Source organism: Pteronotus mesoamericanus, unplaced genomic scaffold (genome assembly GCF_021234165.1).
Source record: "Pteronotus mesoamericanus isolate MK-2021 breed Mesoamerican mustached bat unplaced genomic scaffold, CSHL_Meso_final contig_20, whole genome shotgun sequence".
Taxonomy (NCBI): Eukaryota; Metazoa; Chordata; class Mammalia; order Chiroptera; family Mormoopidae; genus Pteronotus; species Pteronotus mesoamericanus.
This window is the reverse complement of record NW_026555085.1, coordinates 79,183,499-79,204,962: the sequence shown is the minus strand read 5'-3', so window position 1 is coordinate 79,204,962 and position 21,464 is coordinate 79,183,499. Positions and strand designations below refer to the sequence as shown.

The window sequence follows — 21,464 nt, the reverse complement described above, 5'->3', positions numbered from 1 at the left end:
AAAGAAAATGAAGATGTTGTTGACTCTTAAGTTGTTGATTCAAATGATGAAATAAATTAATCTTCACTTGATAGACTTAAAAACAAAACTTCCCCTATCATTTTTTTCTCCACTTAATACACTAATTTGTGCTCCCAGATCCTTTGCTTTTTTATTCATGTAGTGCCCAAAGCTTAAAATGACCTTCCCTTTTCTATGCTGTTCCATGTTTACCAAGGAAACTGTAGCCAATTCTTTGCAGTCTAGCTCAGCATTTGACTTTATTGTTATAGTCTTTCCTGACTGACCTTACATTAGATAAAATATGTAAATATCTGTCTCTGAAATTATTAGATGCTATGCTTTTGATAATCATTGCCAATTGATCCATGTATTTATTTATGCACGTATGCATCCGTTCATCTCTACCATTCATTTATCCACATGTCCTCTAGAAGGCATGGACATGTAAGCTTTCCACCTCTCCTCAGCATGGTTGATGAAATAAACACTTATATTCACCACTCTGAGGCAGGTGTGTAAGCAGAGAAAAGCTTAAATTCCATTTCTACCCCATGTTCCTCTGCTTCTGTAAGCAAGCAGTCAGCTTCATGTAATACATTGTTCCCTGCTGACCTCCTTTTATATTTACTTTCTTTTTCTTACAGCATCAGGTAGTCTTTGTTAATTCTTTATGATGTCACAGTAGATTCAAATATCTCCTCTCAAATTTGGGTATCATGTTTTATAACCTTTAATGTGCTTTAGATTGAAAATTTAGCTACTATTAATTGTGTCATTGTTTACCCACTATATCCCAGAAAGTATGCTCTGTAACTATTTCATTTATTATCATATGATCTCTATGAGACAGATACTCTGATTCTCGTTATTCATACAAGGCAATGGGTTGGAGAGATTACGTGACATGCCAAGGCTTGGTTTCAGTGACTAAGCCTTTCCTGGAAGACAGTGTTGGCTCCATTTAATGTGCCCTAAAGGTATATATGCATTTAAGTGTGAGTTTGTGCCCTTTTTAAAAAAACATTTATTTTAAAAAATTTTCAGTTAGTTTCCTTTTGCAACAGCATGGATGAAACTAGAGGACATTATGCTAAGTGATATAAATCGGTCAGAGAAAAACAAATACCATATGGTTTTACTTGTACGTCGAATCCAAAGAATAAAGTAAACAAACAAAAAAATTAAAATAGACTCATAGATACAGAGAACAGATTGATGTTTGGCAGAGGGCGGGGGAGCGGGTGGTAATGGGTGAAAAAGGTTGAAGGGTTTAAGAAGTACAAAGTGGTAGTTACAGAATAGTGATGGGGATGCAAAGTATAGTGTAGGGAATATAGCCAATAATAATATAATAGCTATGTATGGTGCCAGTTGGGTACTGGAACTATCGGGGGGGACACTTTGTGTTATTTTATTGACGTTACAGACAACTTGTTTAGGATAGCTTAGAATGTTAGGTAAGTAAGATTCTGGTTTCCTGGGTCTGCCATATAAAATAGAAATTTAATATTGTTCCTTCATTCTCTCTTGGAGACTAAAAACATTATGGATTTATTTAGGAATTTTCAAGGTCATAGCTTTGAAATGATCTTTAAGATAACTATTTGTATTCTAACATGCAAGTCTATATTTTAGTTCTTAGGTTCTTTTTCACCATGTCTTTTGGACTCCTATTGAATTATGTTCAATTCAAGTAAACTCACATTTTATAACAACTTTGGTTGTCTGGCAACGCAACTCTGTGCATACTGAAGGCCAGAAAGTAGACGTGGAGGCCCGAGTTGAGAATTTGCTAGAGAATGAAACAACTCTGGAGGACAATGAAGGACAGTGGAAGAAACAGTGTAGGATTGAGTTAGGAAACTGAATATCTAAGGCAGCCACAGACTTGTACACAATATAAAAATTAAGTGTTGAAGGTCATGATCCTGAATTGTCAAGAACAGGTTAAATTATGCCTGTTGGTCCCGAAAAAAAATACAAAAATATTTTTTAAAAAAACTGCAAATTTGAAAGATTCCTAGACGTTCACTTTTCTAGAAAAGTATTCATTTTCTTGACATTACAATGAATGAAGTACTATAATACAATGACATTTTACACAGGAAAAAAATCTTAGGTAAGAAATGAATCTCTTAACGGAAGATATAAAAAAGTCATTGTGTGGCAATTGACCCACTGTGAGTAGATTCCCTTGCTTTCCAAGTTGAAATTCAAGTGACCTGATGAGTAAGAGAGTCAGCTGCCTCATAACTAATGAGATGCCTAAGGGACCCCTCGTATTACAAGGCTTACAAAAGAAGGATGCACTGTCAAAGAGCTATCTGATGAATTTAGGGTAACACATGAAAACTGAAGACCTTATATTTTTTTAAAAAATTGTATTTCCCTCTTTTCTTCAAGCACATTTTTCAAAACATAAAGAGCTTTCCTTCGCTAAAACTGCACTGCCTTCTCTTAGCCAACAAACTGAACCATCCAGTCTGTTAACTAAACAAAATGACAGGAAGCTTCATAAATATTTAATGCTTCTATGAATTAAACATTGGGATAAAAAAAAAAACCCAACCCTAAGTCCTTTCATTAAGCGCAATGTTAAATAAATAAATAAATAAAGCTCATGACATATATTGCTAGGCAAATCAAATGTTTGAACTAATATTTTAGGTTTCTTTAAACATTTACCTCAGATAATGCTTTGAATAATTATATTACATGTGTTTGGCTTATTAGACCAAAAGCAACTGATATTGATGAAACATTTAGGACTCTTTTTTTAAAAAAAGTAAATGGTTGTTAAATAGGATGAGGTCCAGTTCTTCAGAAACAGAGCACTTAAGCAGAACTCTGGGTCCAAGCCTGAGGAAAATGTGAAGAGTTTTGGGTAATTTTAAAGGTGAAGCTCAAACAAATCTCAGGAAACGAGGTGGCAGTAAGCCGATGGTCCTGGCCCTCTCTGAGTTTGATTCTGTGCTTTCTCCCTGAGGGTATGTACCTTCATTCACTGAGGAAACCGGGACTCGGCACCTGCTGTGTGCCAGGCCTCTGCTTCGGGAGCGTCACAGGGCTGAGTGGGCCGTGACTCCTCTCCTTGAGGGCCTCGCACCCCTCTGTCGACACCAACCAACCTAGATTCTTTCCTACATGCTCTGGTGGATGCAAAAGTAGAGCAGAACAGCATGATTACTGAACTTAGAATTTAGAAGATCTGAATTTATATCCTTATTATGTCACTGGCTGCTATTTAAGTTTCTTTACTGAGCTTGTTTCCCCACTTAGAATATGCTGTAATAATACTTATCATATGGGGACTTTTGCAGCATAGACTGAGAAATCATTTATCAAATTATCAGTACTATCATTTTTTCTTACCTTCCAGTAATATTTAGGAGAAAAGGAAAACCATGAAATCTTGAAATTATTGAAAAAGTTGTGTGGGGGGGAAAAAAAGGAGTAATAATACTTTTTGAGAGCTTAGGATTTACCATTTGATCCCTACCACAACCTTATAACATAGGTTCTACTATTATTCCCATTTTATAGATGAAGTGGCTGAGACACAGAGGTCATGTAATTTGCCAAAGGTCACATAGGTAGTAAGTGACGGAGCCAAGATTTGCCACCAGTAGTTTGCTGCACATTCTCAACCCCTTCGCACTGCACTGGGGAGGCCACTAACCCTCAGGCTGGAAATTCACTTAGGATCTGTATTCAATCGTGTCTGTTGCTGCTCTATTTAACATTCTCATAGGAAAAACAATTGTGTTACAAAAAGTTCAGAAATAACCTCTTTCTTCTATAGTGGACTTAAAGGTTTTTTCTTGGTGTTGAGTTTGCTTGAAAAAAATTAGCTACTCAATTAATGAAAGTGGTGGGTTTTAGGAAGTACTCTAGGGCAGCGACTCTCAATCATTTTGGTCTTATAACCCTGTTAAGCTCTTAAAAATTATTGAGGACCTCAACAAGCTTTGTTTTATCAGTCAGGAAGGACGCTGGTGTTGAGAATACCTACCATGGTTTCCGGCGCTTTGATGAAATCTCCGATGTGTGGCCTTTTGGCCAGGTGTCTCCAAATTCATATTGTAAGAGCATGGGCTGTCTCCCTGGAGCTTGCTGCTCTCTAAGGTTGCTGTGACTTAACCAAGAAAGAAGGCATATGAAGATTTTTACAGAAATTGAGTCCATGAAAGATTTTGAGGAGGAAACAAGGCTGGTTCAAAGTGATTTTGGAATGTAGAGAATTTCTTTGGATAGAGTTCCATGAAAGTTTGTCACTGACCTGGGGTTCCTGAACTATGAAACATGAATATATAGGCAAAGAGCTAGTTCTCTTGATAAATAAACAATTAAAAAATGGGAGGGGGACTTTCATTTATGTCAGTTATACCTATAGATATTGACCAGTTTAGAAAATAAAATTGAGAAATTTTAAAAATATTATTCCATTTAAAATACAATATTACAGTTAACATATTTATTAAAAATGGCCATATTTATAAAAAAAATTATTAGGAAATGTGGCATGGTTTCACGTTTTTAGGAAGCTTCTCATATCTACATTTGCATTTTCAGTTGCAATAGCACAGATGTTGTACCTCTGGAAGACTCAACTGTACAATCTCGGGAGGAGCAGAGTGAAAAGGCAAATAGTGTCTTAATATTGATTCTTAAAATAGTTTTGACCTCTTGTACTCCTTGAAAGGGTATTGGGTTCCCCCAAAGTTCCTTGGATTACACTTTGAGAACTGCTGCTTTAGGACATGTCTTTTGCAATAGTTTTTAGATTATGAAGTATTAACGATATGGAGCAAAAATGAGCAAAACAAAGCAAATAAAAAGAAATCAGTTGAACATCCTTGGCCATTAAATTAGGAAGTCAAGGATAAACTCAAAAGATATAACCTTGATAAAATTCTTAACAAACTGAGAATAGTTATAGTTTTAGTAATCAGTAAATACAGTGGGACTGTAACTTGTATTAAACATTTGTTTTCTTATATTTAAGGTATTTAATATTAAAAGAAGAAGAGTAGGTAGTAGATAATATTTGAGAAAGGCAAGAAACACCAAAAACACCACTTATCTGCCTGTGGTAGCAATATCTCCAAGTCTCAGTTCACGTATTCAGTGGTGAAAGTAGTAATAATAGCAACCACATTAAAGTGCTTGGGAAATGCCAGGCAATTAAACCTCACAACAGCCCTCTGAATTAGGTGGTTTTCTTCCCCTCCCTGCCCCCATCCTTCCTCCCCCTTTCCTTCCTCCATTCTTCCCTCCTCCCCCCATTCTCCTCCTCCCATTTTGCAGAAATAATGGTTAATTTAAGCAATTGCCAGACATCACACAGCTTAGTCAGTGGCCAGATGACTGGTAGGCGGTCTGGCTCTTAAGTTCATGCTCTTAAGTCTCCCATCTGCTGCTCTTCCTTTACGCCATACTATACAGCCCTCTGTATCTACTATATTTGGGGTTTAATGACAATATTGCTATATTATATTATAATGTTATATATTATGTACATGGTACTGAATAATAATGTAGATAAAGGAAACCTGGTCCATTGTGAATACTCACTCATAGCTATAATTCCTTTTTCTCCTTTTTCTCTTTCACTTTTCCTCCCTCTTCCTCCTCCTCATGGTTTGTGCTGGACTCCTAATCCTCCCTGGCTCTTGAAGGTCAGTTAACTAGAGTTCTTTTTCTCCTGTGGTTTACTGTGTCTTTTCTCCTCTTAGCCACTGGTATGAGTACTCTCAGTACATGGTCTGGTTCCATTGTTTGTCAGACTTCAGAGACTGACTCCTGAACTCCCCGCTGTCGGGGGAGCATCACTGGGACAGTCTCTCTCTTTATTCTGACTGGAGAAATTGTGCCATGACTTTTGTTGTCACTAGTCTGTACTTACGATTTTCTCTCTCATTAAGAAAAGGTTAAATACTGTACACCTTTACTGTGTTAATGGTATTTATTTTAGAGTTTCAGAGTGCCAAAAGACAAAACAGGCACCACCAGGATTGGCGACCTAGCGCCCCAGGACATGAAGAAGGTTTGCTATTTAGCCCTAATTGAACTGACGGCCCTCTATGATGTACTGGGTGTTGAACTGAAACAACAAAAAGCTGTGAAAATTAAAACAAAAGGTAAGTCGACAGGAAAAACAGTTGGATTTACTTCTAAAATAGTAAGGAGGAGCTTGGCCATTAAATTAGGAAGTCAAGGATAAACCCAAAAGATATAACCTTGATAAAGTTCTTAACAAACTGAGAATAGTTATTGTTTTAGTAATCAGTAAATATAGTGGGACTGTAACTTGTATTAAACATTTGTTTTAACAGTATTTTTAGGGGCAAATCATCTACAAGAACAAACACTACAATACACCTAAAGTTTAGATTCTAAAATGTTGCCTTCAGAAACTTTGTACCTTGATAAAAAGGCACATAGTATCTCGATAAAAAGGCATTGAAGAAAATAAAGACATGATCAAATATTAAATTACCATAGAGGGAAATTAGAAGGAAATTCTGAATCAAGGAATCTTAACTCACATGCTCTCTCCTTTAAAACTGTACCTTAAAAATAATGCATTTGTTACATATATTTATTTATTTCCAAAATGAGATCTTGAAAAATGGTTGATTCTGATCAATTACTTTTGCTTATTTATTTGAGGGGAAGTACATAGGGTAGTTAGTCGTCTTTTTGTTCATTAACATTCTACTTCTAAATATTTTGCAAACACATTCTTCACTCTTTTAATAAAATAATGCCATTGTGGCACATAACATCGCTAAATTGTATTCATCATGTATATGTGTAGTTTTTCTTTTGTAAGCAGCTTTACTCATTTTATAAAGTTATTATATATTTTTTATAATGTAATAGAGAACAGACAGCTTCTCTGTTTTTATTTTTCCAAGATATTATTGGTCTGGAAATCCAGATAATTCTTTCTGTTGTCAAAGCTTTACTGTGTAAGAATTTCAGACCTCTTGCTCAACCTTAACGGTATCTCCTAAGGAGAAACCAAGAAAGGATGAGGATTATTGAGTTGCTATGGTAACATAAGCAAAGACAGGTATTCACCTGATGTAAGTTTTAGAGGCAGCGTCTCTGTAGGGCTGACTGGTGCCTTCCCTTCAGGCCCTCCTCCATGCTGGGCCCCAAAAGACCGCATTTCATGCTCAGTTCCTTTGAGTATCTTAGCTTAAAGCTTGGGCATGTGAATTCCTGAGTTAAATGATGCTTCCAGTTTTCCGCAAGTCCGTTGTGGTTAATGAAGACATCATATGTTTATTTAGAAGTTTATCACAAAGCCTTCGCTGCATATAAAACAAAAATATAATTGAAATAACTGTGCTTATGACTTTAAAAGTGGCTTGAAGAGGTGTTTGTTATGTTTTAGAATTGCATCCTAGCACTATTAAGCCAATATTAAGAGGAATATTGTCATTGTTATTAAGAATATCACTATTAATAGGTTTTCTTTCCATCTTTTTAAGTATTTTTATATCTTATCTAAGCTATTTAGCTTCTAAACTAGACTCAAATATTTAGAAGATTACATTGTTTTCTTAATTTTTAAACTACAAGTTCTTCCCTGGATTGCTGGCATTCCCTTGAACGGCATCTCTCCCGAGTGTCATAATGTGCAATGCTTGGGCGCGTGCCGTGAAGCTCATCCCCTTTCCATGTTCACAAGTCCATGTTCACGAATGATTTCTCTCCCCCCCAGATGATGTGTGCCGCACCTTGGTGCTTGCTCTTCTCTCAGTCATGGGGGTGGGATGGGCGGCGCTGGGTACAGGCTGTGCTCATGCCAGACTGAAGGCTTATGATTTTAGTTTAGACAAGTTAACAATTAGTGTCTGTCCATCTTTCTGGAGTTATTCCCAAATATATAAAACTACACATTTAATTCAAGAATACTAAATATCTACTGTGTTTTCTAAAGAAAAACTTTTTTAGAACAAGATCATAATGTTGGCTGATTTCTTAAAAGGCATTTATTAATATTGTGCTGTATTGTAGAATGTTAAATCTCAATTATGTGTGTAAGAGATAAGTGATATTTATTTGAAGCCAAAACTTTTACTTTGACTACATTTAGCAAATTTTTGCATATTTATGTACTCCCACAGTACTCTTATTTCTCTTACATATCAGTTTATACTTTTCTAGTTATTTCAGGGAGATTATTTGCAATTTTTTGTCCTGTGATCTCTCTACTAGATGGCTCTATAAGGCGAGGCCAAAACTTTCCTATTGGGGCGTATATGCCTAATGACTAGACATTGTCGTTCACTTGCTTGGTGCTCAAGAATCAGTCTGATAGAATGACAATATCTGAAATCCTGTGCCTGTATATTTTGCATTAATATTTTATGGGTTGATGGAAATGAAGAAATTTTATTTTACTTTTTATTGCAGATTCTGGCCTTTTTTGTGTTCCATTAACAGTATTGTTAGAACTTGATCAGAGGAAAGTACCAGGAACTCGAATACCCTTGATATTTCAAAAAGTAAGTGGCCCGAATGGGTCAGCATGGAGAGAACACACTTCAACTGATAGTGTTTTTATTTTTAGTTTTGCATTCATATTATTATAATATTGTTTTCCAATTGATATGCTCTTTTATTTTGTACTTTGATTTTCTATTCAGGAAACAAATTCATTTCAAGAGCTCATAATTTTTATTTCATGGTGATGCTTTCTGTGTTATTACTGTACCTGTGATTACCTGGCATCATTTTCCTGTCTTCTATTAGCTGGCTTTGTGTAATTGAGATTTCAATTCCATAATACATAGAAATGGAAACTGCTTATAAATTTCTAGGGAATTGAATCCTCATGAATATTTCATGCCTGTGTGTATTTCCCAAGCTTTCTTATTTACAGTGAGGATGTCCAATTTAATTTACCAATGTCTACTTCCAAACTAGGCAAAGGAACCATAAAGTAGAATCAGAAAATGATTGCTAAACTGTCAAAGTACTTGTGTAGTCAACACTCAATTATTCATAAGGGCATTATCTATAGCAGTATAAGAATTTCAGTCTAACCTCTGAGCCATCATTGTTCAGAAACACAGATTACATATGATAAAAGCCAGGGAATGTACAATGAGGAAGGCAGGTCAAATCAGTTACAGACAACCCCGCGCTTTAGATTCTTTGCAACACCTGAGGCATATCACAGTTTCAGGAAGTTCTGGCAACAGCAAGAGTGGCAATGGAAACTTTCACAATTGATTGACTCAATGTACTCATCGATACTAAAACTCAATCTACTTTGTACTTATCCTTCTTGGCACTTATTCTACCGAGCCCCTATCTGGTATTCAAGTCAGGTGTTTACCTGTGTTACCTACTAAGCTCTGATTCCTTTATTCTTCATGTTCTCTTTTACATCCAAACCTGTTTCTCCTGATGAATGTTACTCTACAAAGTTAATCCTACTCATTATCCTGTTAGCCACTGCTAGTAGACCTTGTATCTGTTTGAGTAGTTGTCAACAGTGCCAGTGATTAACAGAGGTGCTAACAAGTATAGACCATCTATTCAAATTCTTTTAATGTTAATAAAGTATGCCAGTTGCTCTACACAGATGACTGTACAAAGAAGCAAGGATCTTAGCACCATCCCTTCTAAAAATTTATATATATATATATATATATATGAATATATATGAGAGAGAGTTATTTTTAAAAATTGGCTTCTGCAAGTGTAAGGGCTGGCAATTCTGAAATATGTAGAGCAGGCCAGCAAACTGGAAACTTGTGCGGGACCTGATGTTGCAGCCTTGAATCCAAAGACTGCCCATTGAAACGTCCGGCAGGGTTCCTGTATTGCTGTCTTGAAGCAGAAATGCTTTTACTGAGGTCTTTGCTCTTATGGCCTTCAGGGGACGACACGACACCCATTCACGTTACGGAGAGTAAACTGTTTTCCTCAAGACTCTACTGATTTAAATGTTAGTTACAGGGAAAAAACACACACACACACAACAAAACCTCAGAGGAACATCTAGACTAGTGCTTTACCAAACAACTGGGCACGGTAACCAAGCTGACACATCAAATTCATCATCATAGCCATGAAGGCTAAAGTTCATTCCCCAAGAAACATTCAGTGATACCTCCTGACCAGGTTCAGGATTACATTCAATCCCAAGTCATTTTCTCTTGAAATTGTTTTCTTGTTTTTCTTGTGTATTTAATTATTTGACATTTATGGTTTCTTCTGGAGACTCTGGCTGCTCACCAGTTTGAAGTTATTAGATAACAGCCCTCAAGTGTTTTGGTTCATTTTAAAAATAAAAGGACATACAAAGAAATTACTATTAGATAAACACTTATCTGTTTGTATCCTCCCTGAATTATAAACACAAAAAAAAATCACAGTGGTTTTTCATGAAAAATATTGTTTGACTGTGAAAAGATTCAGTAGTAGTCTTTAGAGGATTGTATTTTCTCAATTAAGATGTATACACAAAAAGAGCTTTAACAAAGCTTATCTGTGATCTATATCTTTTTTAAATCCTCAGAGGCATGTTGTTTGGATCATATTTTCAGAAAGATTTTGGGAAATAGAAATATTCTTAATTTTTATCTATGAAAATATTCTGCCTAATAGCAAATTCTTTTCTTGCTGTCAAACTAATCATCCAAATCAAACATACCTTGAGTGAAAAAGTCTGACTTCATTTTCAATTTGATTTTTTAATCTATATAAGTTTGTTGTATGTATTTTGCGAAGTTCTATGAAAATTGCTGATAAATTAAAGAATGTATCCTAAAAAATAAATTACTAAAAGCATCATGATTAAAACATATAGATCAATATGGTTGTTTTTCATGTCTCTATTTTGTCTTGGAAATGAAAGAGAAGATGTAAAGTATTGTTATATTTTAATAGTGCAATACAATGTGGGAGCTAAAAATATGTTATCTTCAAAGTAAAAAATATGAGAAAACTCATGACATTCCTTCAGACAATATACATGTATACATACCTCAATTCAGTGCTAGTATTCAGCTTTAGAGAATGATGGAAAAAGACTCAAATATAAAAATTCAGAAATTACTTTTATTCAGTTATTTAGAAATCATGGTCAATTTTTCCTTTGTATTTAATGAAAGCAAAGGCTTATGCTGCTAAAAACTAATTTGCTCCAGCAGCTAGCATGTAATTTTATCTTTTGTTAATAGAACATTTTAAACATTTTGTAAGATTAAATAAAGTGAAAATTGCTTATACATTGAATAACTTTTGCATGGTATTATTTGATAAATTTGGTTTTAAATACTTTATTGAATAATGCCCATCTAATGTAAAATTATTATGTAAATTATTTTGATGTGGATTTTTATCCAGTGTAATTTGAAAACCAGGGTCTTGGAAAATATTTCAGTCAAATTTTAAGAAATCATGTACTGCATTGACTGGGTGGTTATAGATTCTTTGCTTTTCAGCTAATAATAAATCCTTGGGAAAATTTTGAAACTACCCTTTGCTTTATCCTTACCTGACTCTCTCAAGGTTAGTTCATTTTTTGGCCATAATCCAGGGATAGAAGAGGTGAAGTCATTAAAGAAAAATTTCCATCTCGTCCAGTGTCTACACACTATTCAATGCAGCTAGTTTCAGAACATCTAGGCAAAGGTGAAAAGGCCTCATTTATGATGCTATGCTTTGCTCCTAAGACTTTTATAACTAAGGGGAAAACTGAGCTTTACGTAGTTTATAGAGCCTTGGTTAATCATTAAAAGAGGTTTCTTTGAAGAAAAAAAAAGGAATTACAATTTTAGATTCTTGGCATTCTGGAAGATTTTATGCCTTAGGGTGTTCAGAGAGTATTACTGAAGGATTAGTGACGAGTGAGGAATATGTCTGTCTTTTATAAAGTAGAAGAAGGCTATTGTGGAAGGAGGGCGAGTGGTAGGAAGGAACACCTACATGAAGCTAGTTAAGTGCCTTATATTGAAACTGAGGGACATGGAAATTGATCTCCTTAAAATAGCAGAGTGCCCCCTATAAAGCCTTCATCGACTGCCTAGGGAGTACATTTTACAATTGGACGATCACTCTGCTGAGAAACGAACCACTCTTTTACCATCTTCCTAGCTTCTAACCTATGCCATTGCAGTGTGTTCATTTGCCTTATTCTTGTGGATTTCTGCTTTATTTAAAAAAAAATTAAACCTTTGTTATTTTAATAGAGTTCTTGAGGTAGAAAGATCTGTATGCATTAATAGGGCATTGGGTATGATTTAGAAGCCTTATACAAGAATTGTTTTTTATTTACATTTACCTCCAAAGCTTGCTTAAATGCTTAAAAATGAGTATTGGTAAAGGTTTTGTTCTGTTTTTTTTTTTTTGCTTTAATATCATAAACAATTCTTTCTTTGAACAAACTAAAAATTAGATGTAAGTGTGCAAGTACTAGAATTTCATAAGATTTATTTGTGGAGTGGTATGTTTTGGGAACAGCAAAAGAAATGGATGGTTTTAGTTGCTTTTAAACAATGAACATTTTTAGTTTCTGTTTGTTTGGAGTTCCACAGCTGCTGTGTGAAATTATATACTTCTGTTACAAAGGAGAATGAGACCCAACTTTTTCTAAATTCTGAATTATAACTAAAGTTTTGGCATTTACTGGTTAAAGCATAGTGGGAGTGCAGTTGCATTCAAAATTTATAAAATCCAGTTTACGTGTCATTGTAATCAGTTTTCATTGATTTGTATGTGAAACAGATGTTAAATTTGGAATTGTACCTGTTAACAAATACCAAAATCAGAATGTCCTTTTGTTTATACAGCTAATTTCTCGAATTGAAGAGGGCGGTTTGGAAACTGAAGGCCTCTTAAGAATACCTGGAGCTGCTGTTAGAATCAAGGTAATCTCTTGGTTCTGCTAATATAAAACTTTGTTGTTTGATTGTACTTTTGCATTTAAAAAGCTAACTTGCCCTCCCGCTCCCTTTTTCCATTGTTAGTGGATTAAATTTAGCAATAAAACCTCTTGACATTCAGTTTATATTTAGTTTTTCTGTAGTCTCTTCTAATTTGTATGACGTTTTGATTTTTTTGAAAATCACATTACCTCTCATAATACCATGATAAACAAAGGGGCAGATAATCTATGCAAACATAATGCAGGAACAAAAATCAACAGGCAAAAGACACGCGTAGTTTCATCGTTCTAATGAGAAGAGAACATGATGAGTCAAAATATTAATAGGGGGCTGGTGATAGATTTAGTCAGCACGAATAACAGCAGTTGAGTTTTTTAAAAAAGGTAGGATGATAAACTCCGTCAGGTGAGCAGAGGAGGAGACTTGACATAATTAGTTTCAGTGAGCTGCCAAATGGAGACTCTGTCTCACTCACTTTCCTGACTTTCACAGTTCCCTGTCTCGCTGGATTCAAGGTAGCCTGAGTCTGGTTTGTGAAAGAGGTCATTCCCAGCGGTCCTCGTTGGAGCCCCGCTTTCTCCCCTCCCCTGCTCTCTTTTCTCTCAATAGGCGTTTCCTTCCCACTATCCTGGGGCACCGTGTATCCTCCCCCTTTCTCTCTGCTGTCCAGCTCCTGGTCCGGGGAATAAAGCATCCAATGAGTGCATGGCCAAGGTGCAACTCCCACAGATGATGCATAATTCGCGCGTCTCTCAGGGAGCTGGCACTTTATGGAGCCTCTTACCTGGCGATGTAGCTTTGCCTGGAAACTTCATCCAGGGAAGTTTTGGGTTAGCAGTCGGGAACAATCTTCGTTACATTTTCTTCCAAATTCAGCTGTAGCTCTAAACTGAGAGAGTACAAGTCACTGCCCACATCCTGTATATTGTCTTCCTGAATTTGCAAATCTCAAGAGAAAGTGGGATAGGAGGAAGAGATTTTCTCTTTGTTTCCTTCAGACCTGTCCCATCTGACATCTTTAGAGCCGGATCAGAAAGAAATGACTCTTGGTGGGTGCCTGCTCTCCCTGCCTGGGACTGTGGCTGTGGCGCTGCCAGGAGTGGAATTGCTATTCCTACGTTCCACATTTTTATCACCTGCTTATTTTGATAAGCGTCCTCAATATAGGAGGCTAGTTTCGGCCTGCTTGGCTCTTGCTGCATCGTGATCTCAGTTTAATCGGATTCAAGTAACCTGATATATCCTGCTCACAAATTTCATTCAGCCCATGTCCCCTGGGCTTGGTGTCTGGTGCACAGAGGTCCTGAATCCGTGCTGGTGCTCTGTAAGTTTGATCGGTTGCCATTGTCTCCACTCGTTTGCAAACACCTACAGCAATTTCACCACCAGTCAGTCGTGGACATGGTGTGTGATTCTGAGATAAGTTCTGCCGAGGAGTATTTCTCGTGCAGAGAAAGACTCAGAAACAGGGAATGTGACTTCCTATTACCCCTATCAGCAAGAAGACTGCTTCTCAGTTCACTGTTCACAGCATTTATTAGCAGAATGTAACGGCCAACTCGCAAGTCATAAACACATTTACTTAAGTACACAATAGCAAATATAGAGTGTATTTTATAACTATTTTGATCGGATTGCTGGTAGAAGGATGAGTTCAACTAAATGTGGTTCCTAAGACAGGTCAATTAAGTGAATTCAGCTGGCTCTACTCTTCCACTCAGCCTGTTGTCACATACCAAATTATGCAGTAGTTGGTCCACTGTAAATAAAGATACTATGCAAAATTTTGGGTTGTCCTTCTCCCCTGCCCCACCAAATTTCTTATACCCTTGTCTCCTCCCATTTCTCCCCCCTCCCTCCTCCCTTCTTTCACCCTTTTCTCCCCCCACCTCCCTTTCTCCCACTCCCCAGTTTTAGGTTTACCTTTATGTATTCGCCAATTATAGAAATAATTGGGGAAGAGAAGGGAGTTGAATTGGAAAGAGCAAGTGTAATAAATTTACCTTATAAAAAGAACAAAGAACATTAATGTAGGATAACAGTTTTAAATAATAAAAGAAAGTGACAGGGACTTGGAAGGATTTCTAACATAATAGGATTTACACCTCAGTAAGAAAGCATATAGGAAACAGTAATTGTGAAACTAAATTGATTTATTACTAATAATTTGTCTGGCAAATCTTGTAGAGTCCTTGAGGTAAATGAACTAGGAATCCCTCATTCTACAGGGATCAAACCGTTTTCTGCAGCTGACAGCAGGGTGGCTGGGACTTAGGGCTCGTGCATTGAAGACAGGTGTATTGATGTATTTTCAGGCCTCATTAGCTACAGAGTTTGGCTTTTCCATCTCCCAGAGGTGACTAATCACAGGTAGCCTCCTGCTTCGGGCCCAGAGATGGATTATGTATTTTGTTGCGGAATGTACTTCTAAATAATTTAAAACATAGACTGTTTTTTAATGATTCTCTTAATTTGATAAAAAAGGATAGCGTCTGAATAGACCCCTTAATGCAAAGATGATTTTAACTAATCTTTCAGTGAAAGCTTTACTGTTGAAGGTTTAATTTGTGTCCAGCAAAATATGTAACGTTTCTGGGCTTTTTGGCCTTAGGTGCCATTTTCACTTGGTGAAGCACTCTGAGGGTAAGGGAGTAGTACTCCTCTGAGTGACAGAGAAGTATTGGCCTTTAGTACCCTCAGATGTCTTTCTAAAGAGTAGAATCACTTGTAAAGTGGGAAGCGGATCACATTCTCAGGAGGATAAAAAAGAATGCACTTACTGGTAGCCTTTTTATTTTTCTTCTGCTTTTCAGAATCTTTGCCAAGAACTAGAAGCAAAGTTTTATGAAGGGACTTTTAATTGGGAAAGTGTCAAGCAGCACGACGCGGCCAGCCTGCTGAAGCTCTTCATCCGGGAGCTGCCCCAGCCGCTGCTCAGCGTGGAGTACCTCCACGCCTTCCAGGCTGTCCGCGGTACGTGCCGTCCCTCTTTGAGGCAACCTTTGTACTTCTGCCATCCCTAGGAATTGTTTTAACAACACTTTACATCATAAGGAATATTACCAGATATATTTGGATATGCGAATTGCCTCACTGATGTCAACACCTTTCCCTTTTCCTTTGTAAATACACATCTCCGAGTAAATAGAAAACAGAATGTTCTCTTTGGGTACAAATTAATTACATGCCCTTTAAGCAGTACAATATATTTTCACGTTAAAACTTGGAAACTTCACATTTCTCTTATAGTAGAATGAGTCACGTCAGATCTCTGATACAGTTTTCTTGCCAAGTGTTAAAAGCAACATTTACTGGAGAAGCTGTGGATTAACAGTTATCATAAAAGCACGAGGAGATGTGGCAGAGTCTGTGGTTATTTTCTGAAAAATTAACTTTCTGAGATGGTCATGCAGAAGCATGGAACAAATCATGTGACTGCCTCATTGGCGGAGGGCAACAGAGCTCTTAAATCTTGCCATTTTGTGCTCTTGGGCAAGCGCCAAATTAATGTTTCGGATAGCTCTCAATTCCTTTCTAGTGAACACAGAGATCTTATGAGATTTATATACTGGCATAATTATGCCTTGTAGTCCACAGAGGCCAACAGAAAAGGAAAGATGTCACATTCTGGTGACCATATGTCTCACTTCCAACTTGGGACATGTTTGAGAATACAAAGGGGCCCCTATTAATGATGATGGTGAGCTACAGTGTTAACCAGAACTATTCCAGGTATTCTTTTTTAAAATTTTATTGAAGTATAACTGATGTACAATACCATATTAGTTTTAGGTGTACAACGTAATGATTCACTATTTGTATATATTGTGAAAGGTCACTGTACATCTAATCATGCATCACCATACATAATTATGGACATTTTTTTCTTGCGATGAGAACTTTTTACGTCTATTCTTTTATTATTGTCCAAATATGCAATGTGGCAAATATGCATTTATTAGCTTTAGTCACCATGCTATCTGTATATTACATCCCCATGATTTATTTATGCTCTGACTAGAAGTTTGTACCTTTTGGACCTTCACTCACTTGCCCCTGCCCCAACAAAACACCGCCCACCTATCTTTGGTATCTATGAGCTTGGCTTCCCCCCCCCGAATAGATTCCACATATAAGACAAATCATATGTTATGTGTCTTTCTCTGTCTGACTTATTTCACTTAGCCTAATTCCATCAAGGTCCATCTGTGGTGTTGCAAATGATAAGATGTCAGTTTTTAAAAATGACTGAATAATATTCCATGTGTTCCAAGCTATTCTTAAAGCATGTAATATTGAGATGATTCCCATGGGTCATAGCATAACATTTCTTCAGAACTTCTAGGGCAGACATGACTGAAATCCTCTTCTGCTTAAAATATTTTTTAATGGTTAAGTTAGGCTGTTTTACACACATCCTTTGGATATAGATTAAAGTACCAAATTTATCCCTGAAAAACAAATGCCAGAATGACTCCAAATATCCATAAGTGTTAAATGGGATATAGGCTACCAAAAATGATAAACGGTAAATACCTCCCTAACTCTTTCATTGATGGTTGGTTTTCCAATTTATTTCACAAATGTTTGTTGAACCCCTGTTGTGTTCCAGGCTCTGTATTACATATTCCTGTAGGAACTCATGGACTCTTGCCACATAATTTATTCACTCATCATTAAAAGAAACAAACTTGACTGTTAGAGAATAACCTGACACCACATCACGCAGGGTCCAGTTTTCTGTGCCTTTTTATTGGGGAGTAATGCCCACGCAGCAGGGGACATGGTTGTCGAAGCACTGCTGTGTGTCAGCAGACTCGAGGCCGCTGGGCACATGGTCGCGCTGGCAGTGAGCGTTCTGAGAGAGAAACCGAGGCAGCGCTGCTTCTCCTGATCGCCCACAGACGCACTCTCAGCAACGCTTGCTGCTCCGTCACTGTCTTATATTTCACAGGGACGTTTATGCCAAAAAACTTTTTTCCCACAAAATGAAAAAATAAAATGGGAAAATGTTCAGTAAAGAGTTCCGATTTATTTGATCTGTCTGCAGATCTTCCAACCAAGAAGCAACAGCTACAAGCTTTGAACCTCCTCGTCATCCTCCTGCCAGAGGCGAATCGAGACACACTGAAGGTCGGTGGGCCCGTTTGCCTTCACTACCCCTCCGCATGCAGCGGGGAGCAGAGTCACGTTTCATCATCTGTTGCAAAACAATATGATATTCTCATGGAAATAGTAGTAGTAATCCATAAAGAAAGGACCTGTTTTTGAGGACAGATGGTGGAAGTCTAACTCTTTATTCACGTGTGTACTAGGCTAGTCATGTTAATGGTATTATTAGGTGTTTCGTGTTTTAATTTTTCTTTTCCATTTCTTCTACCAAAACAGATGGTTTGAGGTTCATGTGTTAATGGGAACATGGGGTTCTTCTCTTTTTTTCCCCTCCTTTCTATTTTTCTACATTTTCCAAATTTTATTTAATGAATATTTACTAGTAAGGTGAAAAATGAATGTTTTAAAAGAAAATCCTGAGTCATCACACATAACCCATTATTAACTAAATGTTACATTTGTTTGGAGTTTGGAATATATCATCATGGTGATTTTTAAAATGTTCAGTTAGCCAAAAGATAGACCAACTCAAACAAATTCTAGTTATTTCTCTAAAGACTTACCCTGAGTTGCTGATTTGTATCATGATTTCAAAGTGTTTTCATCTAATATTATATGATTTAATACCATTTATTGTAAGTGTTGTTAGAGCCTTTTATAGTAATCAGTAGATTGCTCCACATTGAGTTATTTTCCTTAATCACAAGAGTTCATAGGGTATTTATGAAGGGTTTAATTATAAACTTTTATAAAACAAAAAGAGAAAAACTTTAAAAGTATAATTTAGAAAGAATATTTACCTTAAGTTTCGCTGTTGCCTTAAGATTTTTTTTTTATATATATATATAAAGGTAAGGATGGAACCATTGCCCTTTTACCCCTTACATTTCTTTCTATTTAAAAAGAAATATCATGACAAGAAATTGCATGTCAAGAAAACAAAGCTACCATTTGGTAAATCTTGGAAATTTTTTCCTGTACTCACTAAGATTCCTTGAATTGAAACTAGGTGAGTGGTAGTTCTTTCACGCCCGTGAAATGAATGTTGGCACTCAGTTTATCTGGATTAGAGCAGTTTTTGAAGATTACCGGTGCGAAAACACTGCGTTGCTGCAGGAGACCTTCCAAAGAGTGATTCCCGTTACTAAGTCAGAAAAAAAACCCCAAAACAAAACTCTGTGGCTTAAATGATTGTCCAATGAATCAACGAGAATGCAGCTCTAGGTGTCGTTTTGTTTTGGAGGCAGAGACCAACTCCAGAAAGGGTCACAGTCAAGTGTTGTGTGACCATGGCGGCTATGTAAGGTGGTGCAGTTGGTGGCCGAACAGGGACATCTGGCCCAGGACAAGGTGGGGCCTGACTTCCAAGTCTGTTCTCTGCTTGCAAGCTATGCCCTTAACACAGGGCTTCAACTACTTGGAAAGAGGAATTTAATCCATCTTTTCCTTATTCACATAAAGGTGGCCGTCTGTGTGTGGCCCTGTGAATGACCAATATAAGGTGGGAAATGAAAGACATGTGACTGACCTAAAATATGCCTGCATTCAAATGAGTTCAACCAGTGCTGGGAGGAAACGCTTATTCCAATACGGCTACTACTGGGCAAGGCTGGTCTAGAATTCATTTTTGTACTTGGCCTTCAAAATCGGAGGCACATTGTTTTTAAAATTCTGTTTAAAAATATATTTTTAAAATTTTTGAGTAGTTTTAATTTTTGTATGTAAAGTTACTGGGTTATAAGCAAGGTTGGAAATACTTTTGGGGGGTAAAAAATTGGAAAACGGGAACAAGTCATTGTACTAATTTACATAAACTTTAGTAGCTTGATTAACCAGCTCTGATGAAGGTTTCAAACAAGAATTCTAACAATAGAAACGTTGACGCAAGTGTACCGTATGCAAGAGAATAGACAACTTAAATTTAGTTCTATAAAAGACAAAGGAAACCCCATTACAAGGTAATTTCAGGACACGTAGGGTGAACTTCCCCAATTTTTGCAGTCCTCATGCTGCTCCTTCAGTGGCACTTGGAGGGACAGGGTTATGTGCATGACTTGTGTGACTATTTCTACAGCATATTTAAGGGTTAGGAGGCACTGTGTTAAACACCACGTGCTTGTTTAAGCATAAAGCTATGGGCGTCTTTGGGCAAGTTGCTCAACCAGGATTTTTTTTTTTAACCTTGGACTATTGTACATTTGGATCCATGATCATACCTTCCTTTGACTTAGAAAAATAACAAAGACTGATGTTAAGATATCAATGGAGATCCATATAATTGTTGGCATTTATCCTTTTTACAGTTTTTATAAAAAAACTGCTAAGTGTATGGGGCACCAGTAACTAATTAACATTGTATAAATTTCAAGTGTACAGCTTTATAACACAATGCCTTTGTGCTCTGTTGTGTACTCACTGCCTGATGTCTAGTCTCCTTCCGTCACCGTGCATTTGACCTCCTTTACCCTCTTCATCCTCCACCCACCCTCTTCCCCTCCGGTGACTACCATTCTGTTGTCTGTCTGTGAGTTTATTTAGTTTTTTTTATTCTTTTGTTGCTTTTTGTGTACCCCATATATGAGTGAAATCATATGGTTCTCTTCTGTCTGACATTTCACTTAGCATAATACTCTCAAGACACATCCACGTTGTCCCAAATGGCAGTATTTCATTCTTTCTAATGGCTGAGGAGTATCCCATTGTATACAGGTACCACATCTTTATCCAGTCACCTGTCAAAGGATATTTAGGTTGTTTCCATGTCTTGGCTATTGTGAATAATGGTGCAATGAGCATAGGGGTACATGTATCTTTGCAAATAAGTGTTGCTAAATTTTTTGAGCAGGTACTTCGAAGATTGCTGGGTCTTATGGGAGCTCTAATCTTAATTATTTTAGGAAGTTTGTTAACATACGCTGTCTCAATTAGTCCTGGCAGGCTAGGAGATTAGTATTTCCACTTAACCAGTGAGAAAACTTCAAAGAGCAGAGATATCAAAAGGATGTACTAAAATCACACATAGCTAGTAACTGTGCTGGAATTTAAACTGGGCTTTCAGAGAGTGGGTTCAGTGATACTATAAAGTACCAGACCAGTGATAAATACTTTTTTAAAAGGGCAGTTCTTAAAATTCATTTGAAGAGAAAGTATATTTGAAGATGAAGTTCTTCCAGCAAGGGCTAGGCTAATATTTTTATTAATTTTATATCTACACACACTCACATTCTAGTATTCTGAGAGTATATTTTGAATAACCTTATTGTATATGCACACCACGATTAAAATGGTTCATTACCTAATCATTGTAATTTATGCTCATAAAGAAAGAGATACACTGATCCCTAAGTAATTATTCTGCTCTCTGGAACAAAATTAAATATTTTTTTCCAAGCCTCACCAATTAATCTTTTGTCCTCATTTGAGAAGGTATTG

At 36.7% G+C, this 21,464-nt stretch overlaps 1 protein-coding gene across 1 annotated transcript in view; it reads left to right on the top strand.

Moving 5' to 3' along the window:
- The window catches only part of ARHGAP18 (Rho GTPase activating protein 18), a 120,473-nt gene that overhangs the window by 78,360 nt on the left and 20,649 nt on the right, over positions 1 to 21,464 (top strand). The window contains exons 6-10 of the mRNA XM_054569945.1: positions 5,978 to 6,143; positions 8,434 to 8,525; positions 12,825 to 12,902; positions 15,734 to 15,893; positions 17,971 to 18,053. Coding sequence (XP_054425920.1) covers positions 5,978 to 6,143; positions 8,434 to 8,525; positions 12,825 to 12,902; positions 15,734 to 15,893; positions 17,971 to 18,053 — 579 coding nt within the window. The remainder of the gene's footprint in view (positions 1 to 5,977; positions 6,144 to 8,433; positions 8,526 to 12,824; positions 12,903 to 15,733; positions 15,894 to 17,970; positions 18,054 to 21,464) is intronic.